Source organism: Manacus vitellinus, unplaced genomic scaffold, assembly GCF_001715985.3.
Source record: "Manacus vitellinus isolate BGI_N305 unplaced genomic scaffold, ASM171598v3 scaffold_16_pilon, whole genome shotgun sequence".
Classification (NCBI taxonomy): Eukaryota; Metazoa; Chordata; class Aves; order Passeriformes; family Pipridae; genus Manacus; species Manacus vitellinus.
In genome coordinates, this window is record NW_021939189.1 from 10,000,277 (window position 1) to 10,014,613 (window position 14,337).

General features: G+C 42.9%; 1 protein-coding gene across 1 annotated transcript in view; it reads left to right on the forward strand.

The window, feature by feature from the left end:
• The window catches only part of HDGFL3 (HDGF like 3), a 62,885-nt gene that overhangs the window by 42,474 nt on the left and 6,074 nt on the right, over positions 1-14,337 (forward strand). Inside the window, exons 3-6 of the mRNA XM_018069491.2 lie at positions 4,284-4,360; positions 7,520-7,658; positions 8,966-9,124; positions 10,668-10,814. Coding sequence (XP_017924980.1) covers positions 4,284-4,360; positions 7,520-7,658; positions 8,966-9,124; positions 10,668-10,814 — 522 coding nt within the window. The remainder of the gene's footprint in view (positions 1-4,283; positions 4,361-7,519; positions 7,659-8,965; positions 9,125-10,667; positions 10,815-14,337) is intronic.

Sequence of the window (14,337 nt, forward strand, 5' to 3'; positions counted from 1 at the left end):
TGCAGCGCCAGTCCAGCCCACCCAGCCAGCGCCTCTCTCCCCAGGGTCCTTAACCTCATGGCAACCGAGAAGGGAGCGGTGCAATGTGAGTGCTGCCAAACCCAGCCCGTGACAGCCAGCGGGAAATACTCCCTGAGAAGTCAGCAATTACTCAGCACCACCGAGAGCAAAATATTCGGGCTGCATATACATCCTAGCCTGTAAGCTGTGATGTAAGGATCCTGAAGGATTTCTTGCTTGCATGCTGGTAGACCCTAGCAACACCATTTGATAAAGCCCTGCTCTGACTTGAGAGGTCCAGTGAATTTTCTGTTCTGTGTTCTTGACCCTAGAAGCCTGGCATTTGTTTACTGAAAAAAAAACAAAAAAAAAACAAAAAAAAAACAAAAAAAAACACAGTTACATCTTTAACGCTGCTGCTTGGTTGGCAAACAAATGCTGGGCAGTGCAGCTCTGCTGAGGTTGTGCAAAAAGAAAGCAATTGTTATTCATTAAGCAGATGACAGCAACGGGAGCTAAGGGGATAAAACTCGAAATCTGAAACCACCTGCTTTAATTTTAGCCATAATTGAAGCGGCTACCCGTGGTGTGGCTGATGCACGTATCAGATTTGCACGCCATGCGCTGCTCTCGCTGATTTCTGTGGCAGCTCCAGCCCACTGTCTGCTCTGGTTCAGGAGGGGAGGGAGCTCCTGTTTGATTGCAGGTTATAACGGGTACTTTAGAATCTGTTTGTTTCCTTCCAGGAGCAAAATGCAGTCGCAGTCTGATCTCTGATAGACAGATGCTTTAGTCATTAGTGAGGTTTCTGTGACTGCAACACTGTGTCCTAGTATGGGTGCACTTCTCTCTTTTGTTCCTGGTTTGAAGCAGCGATGCTTTCCTTGCTCTTGTGCTCATGCGCTCGCTCTCTTTCTCTCTCCCTCCTCCTTCTCTCTGTCTGTCTTTGATCTTGCTGATATGGGGGAAAATATTGGATCCAAATCTGCAGCATATTTAACCAAAACATCTTGTAGAATGGGAATAAATTGTGACTGAGTGCAGCACCAAGAGGCTGCAGTATGGTTGCTTGTACTGCTTGCTTTCTGCTACAACAAAGCAGCAGCAATCATCTTGGAGTGCTGGGGTTGTTCTGCAGCTAAACAAGCACTTAGGGACTTCACATTCACAGAGGGCTAAGGTGGCTTCTCTGGGAATGGGTGGACTGTACAAAGCTCTCCTCTCAGTCTCTAATGCAGGGATTTGCCTGAAACAGGTAAAAAGGAAAGAGATCTTTCCTAATGGCAGAGAGGGTCTCATCCTTCACTAAAGTCCCTGGAGTTTTTGCCACAGAGCTAAATGGTCCTAAGATAACACTATTACTCCATTTCCAACCTTGTCACAGTACTAGCGACTTAAGCTTGAGAGCTGGGCAGCTCACAACAGCATCAGTGAAGGCAGGAAAAATCTTGACCTCAGCTGGAAAATGAAATGTTAGAGTGGGAGCAGTAACAGTTTATCTTTGAGCTGTTTAGTGCAGATTTATACTGCATGTATTTGTATGTGTATGCCAACTCTCAAAAGCTATGAAAAGCTTTTTTATGGTTTCCTGTGATGAGACGTAGTCAGAGGGGATACTTGGATGAATAAAGAAATATACCGAGAAGGTGAGCTACGTGACAGATGTATGTGCTGTCCTTTGTTGATTTGGTGCTGCTCCTTAGTATTAAGTGCTGGGAATAAGACAGGAGGCTTAACTCCACTTGGGATATCACTTAGGAGAAGATCCTCACTGCTCTGGAGCATAGCACGTTGTGTGATGTAAGATCCCCATTGCCTTCTGATCAGCATTCCCTACTAAGCATGTCTTCATTCCTCCCCTTTACTGATCATTTACAGCTGTTCACTTTATTTCATGAGAAATTCTGAAAGGGCTGAGGCAGTAACTGGACTGTGCTGCTCTGTAATTCAGCCCAGAGCTGGCACCGTGTTTCAAGTGGCCAAATGAGATTTGCACTCAAGTCCCAGCAGACAGTGTTCATCTCAGTCAAAGGAGTCCACATTTTTCTGGGATCTGGTATCTGGATATCTTCTTGTTGTAATAAAGAGGAGGATGTTTATGGCATCCAGACACTAGAGGTGTGTTACCCCTCTACTTGGTAAACTGCCAGCACAGCCTGTTTTGGTCTGACACATAGATACTTCCATCTTTCAGGAGGCATGAAATGTTTTGCAGAGTGGGACATGTTGGTGTTTTTCCCCTGCGGTCTTTTTATCACTCTTATAGTCTAATACCTGTATGTAAATCATGAAATAGTGAGCAAATAGCAGCATTATGGGCACTTACTTAAAAGACAACTAGCTAATGTCAGAAAATGTTGAGCTCTAAAATAGTATCTTTGACAGTCTTTCCTCCATGTAGTCCGGATGATGAAGAGGACACCAAAAAGCCTGTCATATTGTTTCAGTTCCTTCTTAAACACAGCTGAGCTAAAAGTGAATGCATGCATTCATCTTCCACCAACAGGTATCTTCCTTCAATGTGCATTTAAATAATAGATTCTCTTTTTATTTATCAATTGATTAACTTTGCTAGGTAGAAGAAGTTGGGTAACTGGTGTGCCTGCAAGGCATGTGACACCTCTGACCATCACAGGCTGTCTGTCTCCTGCAGACTGTGCCAGGCAGTGAGTGCATGGTGACACATTGCCCAGTGTGCCAGAGCTCCACCATCCACACCCCTGAGTTGTGCCACAGGAAAGAGACCAGGGAATGGTTTGGAAGTGCTCTTAGATCCTCTGATTTTGATGAGGCTTCAGAGAATGCCCCACATAGACCTAAAAGATAGGCATCAATCTCTTTTGCAGAAAGGAGTCCAGTTCCACATGTGGCTCTCGTTTCTCCATCCCCAAGGAGTGTCCTTGCAGAAAGACCAAAAGGATTTGAATTCTTGCGAAAGCTCATACTCCTTTGAGAGCTACGTAGCCAGCAGATGCTTTACAGTGAAAGAGAACATCCTTTGAAAACAATCTGTTGCTTATTAATCAACAAGACATCAGTGTTTGGGGTCCTTCAGCAACAAAAGAGAAGGAAAGCACATGTGGGCCTGGCCTCTTGAGTGAAAACATGCAGGTTCCATCCCTGTGCGCTGCTGAGGAGCAGATTTTGTGTAGCATTGTTATGTCAGTACTTTGCTCTCAGTTGCAGTGACATTTGGTAGGATTTGATATGCTTATTTTGAGACTGAGTTGCCTTATACCAGGCAGCAAACCATTCACCTGCTCACTGGTGCTGCCCTATGGATATCTAGATTCATTAGGATCTCTTTTAGCCAGGGAGTTCTCGGGACACTTAATTTCATACACCCACATATGCTCAGAAGTGCCATTTCTGAGGAGGCAGGCTCTTAGATCTTACTTAAAGCTGTGTTGTGTTTCTGGTTTATGTGGGTAGGCACCTGGACTCTCTTATTTCTATTTCAGAGGACTGCAAAATTAGATGTGGACAAGAATAAGTCTTGGGCCTCACCTCCTGCCTCACAACCGACACTCTCACTCAGACATCAGGAGAAGGTGTCAGGGCACTGCTCAGCCTGAGGAGTTTGTCCTAATACCAACTATATCTCAGGAGAACACCCTCACCCTCCCTCTCTTCACTTCTCTGCAGCTGTATCTTGAGAAATATGAGGCCAGGGATAAAATGTGAGAGAAGAGATAGAGTACAGAGGGGCACGGTGACCAAAAACAGTTATCAGGATGCTGCAGGGCAAGAAGAGTCCCTGGCCCAACTCCCTGGCATGCATTATGCATTTTACACTCTGTGCCACCATCATCACAGGGAAGAACCACTGAGAGATTGTCCAGTTTTCCAGCTGCAGAGTCTCAGAGATACCATCTGTTCTCCATTTGTTGCAGAAGTTATTGGGGTGGCTGTGTGAGACAGGCAGGATTACCCTCTGAGCTTCAGTGCCTTTGATGAGGCAGCATCTGAAGTTAACACTGAAATTAAGCAGACTTGGTTTTATTGCCCTCGTGTGTTATAATGCCCATGAAATCTTTAAAACTTTGTGCCTTCTCCTGGGTCTTCTGTTGTCTCCCTGTACTGTTTCAGTCATATGCTGACTTTATCTGACCTGTCTGCCTGAAAAACCAGCAGCTGTCTCCCCTTCCTCACCCCAGCACGCAGTGGGACCTCCCAGGGCTGCAGGATACCTGGGCCAGCACTTCCATGGCTTGGTAGGGATTCTTGGATGAAGGACATCACTTTTGGGAATAATCCTTTTTCCACTGCTTCCTGTCTTACAGATTGATGAACTCCCTGAAGGAGCTGTGAAACCTCCAGCAAATAAATACCCCATCTTCTTTTTTGGGACTCATGAAACGTAAGTGAATGAACATGATTTTTCCTTTGAAAATGTCTTCTTCCGCTGCAGATAACATCATCTCTACTGATTTTATTGGAACAAATCCTGACAGAAGCCATTGGGAGCCTAGAGATAGGTCCTCTGAGCCCAACACATTTGTGTTAAATGGAAGTGAAACCTGAAAGTAGATGGGAATGCTGCTGCCTGTGTGGTGTACCATGGTGCAGGCATAAAAGCCTGTGTTGCCTGTAAAGAAATGTAGTGGCATGAATTTATTAAAGGGTCATCTGAGCTCAGAGCCAGGGGCAAAAGTTTTTTACTTGGATGTCCATGATAGCAGAAATCAAGCTGTTGTATTTGGACATGTTTGAGTTCGTGTCCTGTGTGAGAACTCGCTCGGTGGTTTGTGATATGAAAGGAAGCAGACCCTGGAGTCTTACGCAGCCCTCACAGAGCTTTAAAATATGTGCATTCCTGGGAGGTTTGTGCTGGGGATATTGTAGGATGGAGCTCACAGGAGTGATAGAAGAACTGAGCTGGCTGAGCTCGTAGGGAACAAAAGGAATCAGAACACAGGAGGTAAGTTAGGTCTTGTAGTAATTGCTACAAAGTACAGAGTTTCAAGATTATAATGTACGTGTCTCTACACTATATCTGAGGTAGGTAAAAAAATTATCACAGTTTCCATTTTGCATGGAATACTTTAGTTTTAAAACTTTTCCTTCCCCATCTGCAGGGAACATTTTTTCTAGAATTCCTTTAAAACTGGAAAAAATGAAGTTCTGATATTTTAGTTTGAGAGGCTTGAAGCTGTGTTAAAAATTCATTGTTTATTTTTGAATTTTATTTTTTCCAGAACATGATAAGCCCCATATCTCATAGATCACATTTTATTTAAAAAGATCTTTAAAGACCATTTCTGCTTAATAAACCTCATAATAGCCTCTCTACTTAAAATATTTCTTCCAATTGCTGAAATGAAACAAATTGATATTTTGATATATTGTGGTCTACTACTACTGTCACAAAATAATCTGAAAAGAATGCAGTTCAAATAAACTTATGATGCTTTCAAATCAGAAACCAAAATGTAATTATTTTTTGAATGGAAACATCATTCTTGAGAAACATTTTAAGAGAAAAATTCTGACCACTTTTGTTCTGAAGCAGAAAAGCAGTTTGTAGTTACTACCTTAATAATTTAAAAAGCCTAACTGTTAAAAATGAGCTGTAGATTGCAGCTCCTTAGTTTTATAGCAGAGCAGTGGAAACTTATACTCTCCCAGTGGCAACAAATGTATTTCAAACAAAGATGTAGACAGTTTTTCAGTGTTTACTGTACATAAAAGGCAGTGGAAACATTTCCATACATTACTTTTGAGCTAAATTAAGGTAGCTCATGGTAAGTTTCATACAGTTTTCCTTTGTTATTTGTGTTAGAACAGTTTGTATGTATTTTTGACAACAAGGAGACATCTCCTAGTATTAGAAAAAACGTAGATAATTTATTCAGATCCCTTGCTCTACTGTAGTTTGGAAATCACTGTTTGGCTTTCAGGTAGAAATGTATTTTTGGTTTTGTAGTTATAAAATTGAGATATTTCTCAATGAGCCAAATAAGTGTGGATCCCATGCTCATGTGGAGTTAGAAGAAAGTTCTTTCCTCAGGGACTTGTCATCTGATACCTTTAGCAACCAGTTGGCTCTGCACTGGCAAACTTCTTGGCCAGTGGGATGATTTAAGTGAGTGGAACTTTACACATTCATAAATGCTGGGCATAAATCAGGCATTAATCAGAAATAATGTTTACAGCAAGGAGAAATATGCCCCTGTGAATAAGATATTAGACTGAGACTGAAGATAGCTGGTTTTTCCTCTGTACTCTGATCTCAGTTTGAGTTTGACCTTGGGCAAACCCCTGTACCTCAGAAGTCCATCTGCAAAAAAGGGCAACTTCCTAACTTCGTGGTGAGGCTACAACAATAAATGTGTTGTACGTGGTGGAGCTCTGCAATCCCATGGTAATGGAGACCAGAGAGTTAATGTTAATTGCAAAGATCATCAGGAAAGTAGGACAGTGATTATAGTGAAGGACACTGGGACTTGCTCAGCTCCAGTCATTGATGACACAGAATCTTCCACGTGGGAATAAAGGGGTCTTTTTGCCATCACTGTTTTAATTTAACTTGTGATTACCCACCTCAATACCGTGATACAGAATACAGTAGATGCAGATATCCAACAAAAAGAAAGTCATGCTTCCTTCAGTTTTATAGAAGAAGTTAGAATTTTACTGTAACATATGTAGAAAAAGCAGGATAAATCATCACTTTGCTTTCTTTTTTTTTTTCCCTTGGTAATTTTTTTCTTCCCTGCATTGTGGTGCCTTTGCCTGAAATTAGTTGGCCCAGTGCATAGCTGACTTAGGCAGCAGCAGAGCACAAAATCCCTCCTTTGCTGTGTTGTCTAAAAAACTATTTGGCCACAAGCACCCTGTGTGTCTCATTGTTTCCTTCTATTACTCATCTGTCTATATTAATCCATTGTTTTTTGTCTTATAGGAAATCATAAGATTTTTGGAAAAGAACATTTTTATTGTGTTTTCACAGGGTTTAGTATGTGGGGGGCTTATTCCAAAAAAGAAGATCCCAGGCTTACTGGCAGTATAGATAATAATAAATGCCACTGCTTTTTCTGTTTTGGAGTACCAGGGATAAATTTTGGCCCATGGATCCTAGGCACACCTTACATGCTTTAACTGCTCACATGGCATTTTTAGGCCTTTGTCGGTTTGTAACACTAAGATTGGAAGTTTGGTCCTTTGCTATCGCAGGCAATTACGTCATATAATCCTTTTCATAAACTGTTCAAGTGCCAGTTCCCAGCAGTAGTTAGTATAATAAAGGAGACATGTTTTAGTTATTTCTAGAGATGATTTTGCTACAGCAAACATCAGGATGGTGAGCCAATCCATTAAATCAGTCTCACAGCAGTAGCTCAAAGCCAGTGTGATAAATAAATAAATAATTAAATAAACAAACAAATACATAAAACTGGAAAAGTAATTATGGAATGAGCAGAAGAATGGAGAAAACATTTGCACTGTTAACATTTTGATTTTTTTGAAGAGGAGCGTTTTCAATCCTTTTCTGAATGTTACCTTTGTTAAAATGCAGTGCGTTCCTGGGCCCCAAAGACCTTTTCCCATACAAAGAATATAAAGATAAGTTTGGGAAGTCGAACAAGCGAAAAGGATTTAATGAAGGCCTGTGGGAAATAGAAAACAACCCTGGAGTAAAGTTTACTGGATATCAGGTAAATGACTTTCACATCTACTCCTCCTTATCTTTCTTGTTTTCCTCTTTGAAGACTTCTTGTCAGTGTGAACATTGTATGAGTGATGTGGAAGGTCCTGGCTTTGGTGGAGCAAGAAAGTTTTACAGCTTTGGTAACCATGTAATGTAAGGACAACTACAGTCTCACATGCTGTGACAAATGGAACTTTAATCATACTGCAGAGCCCTTTGCTTTCTGTGATATTCTGGGCTGGTGAAGTGGAAAATTCTGCAGCAGATTCAGTTGAATTAAAAACAAAAGGTTTTATTTACTCCAGTATAAACATGAATAATTTCTGACTTCTTCTTTCTGTTGTTTATTTTTGTATCAGGCTTGGTGTATTTTACACAGACCTTAAGGTCACTGCACTTTTGATTTTTACATTGGTAATCTATAACATGTAGGACACAGCTGCCAAAGCTGAGGAGTGAGGAGGTGGAGGGTTAAGCTGCTGTTAGGAGACAGTTGCTGCTGTACAACAGCTCTCCCTGTTGGGTGTCCAGAGCAGAAAGCCAGTGAAGCTGGAGGGGGAGAAGAGTAGTCGGTGGGCTGTATAAAACCAAAGAACTTTTCTCATTAAAAAAATGTGGTACTTTGAAGGCAGAAATCACCTCCAAAAGAAGGCAAACACCTATTACATTATTATCACAAAACCTTACAAGCCAGAGATACAGACCACCTGCAGAAAAGCTGCTGCCCCTCTCAGTTCCTGTTTCATATTTTCAGCCCTACAGATGTTTTGCATACACTTGGGTATTTGAAAAAAAATCTAGTGAATAGTCTGTGGAAGATGGACTGTCAGAGAGTGCTCAGCCTTCTGGTCAGTGTTTGCTTTTTCAAAGCACAAAGATCTTGCCCTTTAGGGGATGTAACAAACATCTTCTCTCTTGAGTAAGTCTCTCCTATTGCAGACAAAGTCTAAAAGTTTCCATAGTTTTGCCCAAAGTTAAACATGCCAGGTCTCTCCTCTGAGCAGCCCCTAGTTCTCCAGCAAACACATTTTTGTTATCGGATCTTGTGTTTCCGTGTAAACCCTTCAGAACATGCTATCCCAGAATCTGCATCTGATAACTGTGTTCAAGTGGTGGCTGAGAAAATTGCCTTTGCAGCCCATTTTCTTGATAATTGCAAGAATAACCTGAGCTCTTCCAGACTGTACTGATTGAAGTTTAAACTGTCCATTTCCAGTATTTCTATCTTCCATACAGAACAAAAATTAAGTAATAGATTTTAGTGATATTTTTGTTGTTTATGTTATTATTGTAATTGTTATTGTTATTTTAAAGGCAATTCAGCAACAGAGCTCATCAGAAACTGAAGGAGAAGGTGGAAATACAGCAGATGCCAGCAGTGAGGAGGAAGGTGATCGGGTAGAAGAGGATGGAAAAGGAAAAAGAAAGAATGAAAAAGCCGGCTCAAAACGGAAAAAATCCTACACTTCAAAGGTTATCTTCTGAGTTTTCCTATTGTTACCCATGTAACATATATACATATAGTTGTACTACTGTCCACCTCATGGCAATTTGTTCTACTTCAGCCTTTTGATTCCAGTACCATAACAGTGGTGTTCCAGTGGGCAAAATGCTCTTGCTTTTGTAGACAACCTTGGTGAGAGAGCAGTTTAAATACTCTACCCTGTTCTAATGCCCACACTCTGAGGAGGTGAAAGTATGGGAAGGAGTTCAGAAGGGCTGGAAAGAAAGCCCATGCAAAGATGGATTGGTAGGTTTAGACATTTTAGATAGGTCTTTCCCCACGAAGGAAAAAAAAGCCTTAGGAGTGTGCCTTAGGAGAGTTTCATGAGTTCAGGTCTAGTTCCTGTCTAGGAAAATTCAAGCTTCTTTCTCCCATCTCCAATGTGAGCACCCCAGCTTCTGAAAGATCTGGTAGGGTCAGATGTGCTAAACTGATCCTCTTGTAGCTGAGTGTAAAATACATCAATACAGGATACAGAATGGGAAGGAGGGAGCAGGGAGTAAGGTGCTCAATTTGTAGGTAAAAGACCTGCATTGTGATACCTGCCAGCACAGTTAGTGTCCAAATAGCAACATAGATCAGGAAGCTACGAGTGTGTGTCTGCCTCACAATGGCTCGTGAAGGTACTCACCTGAGTAGTGACACCTTTGGGTTCAGACAGACCTCTTACATGTCACCTGGGTGAAAGGGAGCAACACTATAGTTACTTCCTCTGGTTCTATGTGTGCCTCCAGGTCTGTACTTGACTTAAAAAATTGTGGGAAGTGTGGCTCATGTTACTCTTTTCTGAAAGTGAAAACTAATTAAAATGAGAAGAATGAAGCAAACAATCTGATCCAGGCTCAATTTGGGGGAGAGCGTGAATTTTTGTGGTTCATCCACTGAACAAAATGTATTAAGTAATTTCACCCCCTTTGTATGTTTTACATTAGAAATTCAGGTCTGGTCTACCATCTTCTTTCCAGAAGACTCTGGGCAAACAGAGGATTAGGAAAATGGTGGCTTAATGCCACAATTTATCCTTTTGTACTGTAGAATTGCATAACATAAAGGGAGCAGAAAAGATGTATTGGCTCCACATGGCTTTAATGTTAATATATTAAAGCTGACAGCACTAAAAAAAGTATGGAAAGCAGCTCTGCTAATGTTATTCTCATTTTACATCTCTGTGTTTAATCAAAACTTTTGTCAGGCTGGCACCATCTGTTTCATTAACTAACAAAACCTACAGGTGACCCAACACTAATACCCAGCTCCTATTACTGTGTCTGTCTTTCAGTCAATTGAGCTGCCAACCTGTGCTGAACACACAGAATTTCTCCTTTTACTTTATTGATGGCAGTAACTCCAGCTACTTCACCTGAAAAATGCTTTTCACCCTGCTTGTCTTCCCCAATATTCACCTTGAACAGGGAACTGCATGATCAGACAGCATTTCACATACAGTTCAGAAGTGTCTTTCTATGTCTGAAGGTAAGTTTTTAATTTTAACTTTGTTGTTGATCATTTTAGAAATCCTCCAAGCAGTCACGGAAATCTCCTGGAGATGAAGATGATAAGGACTGCAAAGAGGAAGAAAATAAGAGCAGCTCTGATGCTGGGGACGCAGGCAATGACACAAGAAACACTTCTTCAGATTTGCAGAAAACCAGTGAAGGGGTAATCTTCTGTTAATGTCATTCACTTCCCATGCAGTTTGCTCCCGGGGGGCTTTGGAGCCAGGCTGACCTGTGCATACCATGTACCATCTTCTTGGGTTGCATTTCAGTGCTCAGAATGTGTCCAGAACAGAAACATGGGCCTGGTCCCTGCCCTGGTACAAATTTTTCTCTAGAGATATGACTGAATGAGAAAAGGTACTATAAGCATTATTTTTGTTCCAACACTTGCACTGATGTCAGCTGAGAGGAGCTACTGAAAAACATGATCTGGAATGATGTAAAATTGATGTGAGAGCAGAATCAAACTGTTTGCATAATACATGTTGGCTCACTAGCAGGGGGAGCCTGCTTACCCTTTCCCAGTTGTTTAAAATTTGTGCAGTCCCACTGTGTTCTTCAGAATTCAGGAGGGTTCATGTGCACATTACAGGCTCTGCACACTGCAAGTTTCAGGGCAGATCCTGCCCCGAGCTCTGACCTTCCAAGGAGAGGATATACAGTCTGTTCCAGAGCAGCTTCATACAATCTCCTTGTGTGTTTGTATCAGTTGTGTGTTCTTATCAATATTATTTTGCTGTGACCACAACAACAGAAAGGAAGGCTGCTGAGCAGGGGGATTGTTATGGCGAGTGGTTAATTGTCAGCCACCTTTAACAACCCCTGCTATTTCTGAGCCTTTGAAGCAGCACAAGCCTCCCTGCTCCAGCACTCACAGCTCCAGCTCAGAACCAGTCCTTGTGCAGTTCCCATGCCAAGGCTCTGCCACGTGGCCGAGCAGCCGGGCCGGGCTGTCACAGGAGCTGAGTGACATGAATCCCCAGGTGTGAGAGGAGGCCAGCCAGCACAGGCTCTCATCTGACACTGCTGAGGTGCCTCAGCACCCAGCTGCATGCTCAGCCTCAGCCCTTTCTCACAAAGCACAGCCTCTGGGGAGTTGCTGTTGTCTCCCACTAAAAGACTCCTCCCAGAGCTTCCTTTCCCCATGTCTCTCTGCAGTGCAGTGTATGTGTTTTGTGTCTCTTTGCTTTATAAAGACTTTGATAGGTGGCTCAGGGGATCAGGAGGATAGTGTTCCCTGAGCCTGTCCCATTCCCTATGAAGAAGCCACTGGCTTGAACCAGAGAGTGGCACAAGGAGACACTGCCCGGCTGTGCCCTCTCAGCCTCTGACCCACAGACTGTCAGAGGCTGGGGCTGGGGAGTGTGGTGAGCACGTAGTGCATGTGTAGCCCACATTCTGTGAACTCTGACACTTCATGTCTCACTCATTTGAGTGAGAAAACTGTTAGTAAAATCTGTCTGAGGTTACAAGAGGTTTGGGAGGGCCTGCTGTGTTTCCTGTATCTGTAGCAGTGACAGCAGTGAACTTCAGGCATGTTCTCCATGCAAGGATAAAATCCTTACTGAGTTAGGTCAGTCACAGACTGAGTGGCTAAAAAGTCACATAGGGTGTTGGCTTTGTGGCTGGTGACATTCATATAGCTCTTCTTTCTGTATGTGACATGTTTTTAACCATGGGGAGGTTGAGTCCAGCCTGCTAGAACATCGTGGTGCTTCTCAGGGTTTTCAGGATTGCAGATATTTTGGCCTCTGTGCTGAAATATCATCAACAGTCTGTGTCCTTCCTGCCAGCACCAACCCGCAGAAATACTCCCAGTCACCATTGTCATACCCATGTGGGGAAGGGCTCTGCTCTGACTTCTGCAACCCCAGCACTTGGCCTTGACCTCACCCTTGAACAATCAGTCTGTAACTAGGGGTTGGATGCTTTTAACATCATGGGAAAGGGTGAGTTCTAGTAGTATGGATTAAAGAGACATGGGGAGATGGTTTCATGGGCAGCTTGAGATAAAAGCACTAAGTTGCAAAGGATTCACATCCTGATCCATATATTTTACCTTGGGCATTTCTGCTGCAGAATCAGCATTTCACACGAGAATCTTCAGCATTTCATTGAGCTTTCGTCAGTAGTGCAGTTCTCTTTCAGGACCAGGAGGGGACACTCCATCTCCTCCTGCTCCTCAGAGCCAGACCAGGTGTCTTTTAGGAGGTGTGCTTTTATAGGACACGAGGCACTCAGGGAAAGAGTAATCAGATTTATTTTTCAACTGGTGTTAAACAGATGGTGTTGAACAGTGTGTCTGGATTGGTGGGGTACAGGGCCAGCTGTCCTGCAGCCACAGCCTGAGGGACACCCAGACTAGGGCTCTGCTGCAGGGCATTGAGCTCCTCCAGCCCACCACACTTGCACTTCTCTTCTGTAGAAAGGAAGGTCGAAAGAGACAAACACGTGCCTGCAGAGTTGGCATTTGGTCCTTTTGTTCACACATATGAATTCTGAAGAATGTCTGGTCTGCTAAAAGGCACCATCATAGACAAGATAATGGTCTCTTTAGAACCATTTAGCTTGTTATAAGAGCAGTGGACCAAGAGCACACGGTGTGAGGAAGATGGACCTCCTCCCCTGCAGTGCTCAGCACAGGAGCTGTGTACCCACCACTCTGCTCTTCCCAAATCCAGCCACGCCAGGGCCGTGTCTGTGGCCATGAGATGGCGCCAGGAACCTGCTGGAATGGGCACTGGGATGCAAACCTGCTCCCCCCGGGAAGGGGCTGGGGGCTGCCCAGCACACTAAGAGCCTGTTCAAAGTAAGTTGTAGAAAGGCACTATGAAGGCAAAGAGACAAGCAAAGCAAAAGTTCAGGGCCCTGAAGTGCTGCCCCTGGGCTGTGACTGCCTTTGGCTCCCAGCCCCTCAGACCATGCAAGAATTGCTGCAAGGAGACAAGCAGCTTTTCTCTTAATAATACTACTAATAATGAGGTAGTAGTTATCTTTTTTTGTGCCTGGACTGCAGGCTGAAGACACATCTCTCCTCAGATCAGACAGAATCTTGCCTTTTAATCACACTCTTACCCTCAGCATTATAGGGATCTTCTTGAAGGGCTAACGGCTGAAGCCAAATGATTGCAGAAGCATCTTCACCTATATTTTTTAATGAAATTTCTGACCTCCAGGTAGTAGAGGTGAGCTTGAAAATGTGAAGTGATGGCTTCCTAAAGACTCAAACCCAGAGCAAATAAAAGTACTTTCAAAGCTATTATATTTTTTCAGCCAATTTCATACTGTTCAAGGGCTCGACTTGTGGGGTTTTTTCTCCCTTGGGTTGACAAAGGTGCTTTCTTATCTCCATCCTTTAGTTTCCCAACTATTCTTTAGTACTACAGGTACCCTCTAAAAAGAGACATTACTTTCCTTGGTCCTTTCACTACCTGTTTCTCAAGCTCATTCCCTTGAGCTCTTTCCCTCACTGCTGCTCTTTGGCTGACTCCTTCCTGAGAAAGATGCAGAGCCTGAACCATGGGGCTAATCATCAAATATTAATTAACTGATAGTATATTAGCTAAGACAGCCCATCTCAGAGTTTGCTCAAGTCTTGAGTCACAGAATCTCCCCATAGCCATCCTCTGCTGTTAAATATAAATTGGTTTGGCTTTTTCAGGATACCACATAAACAGAATTTT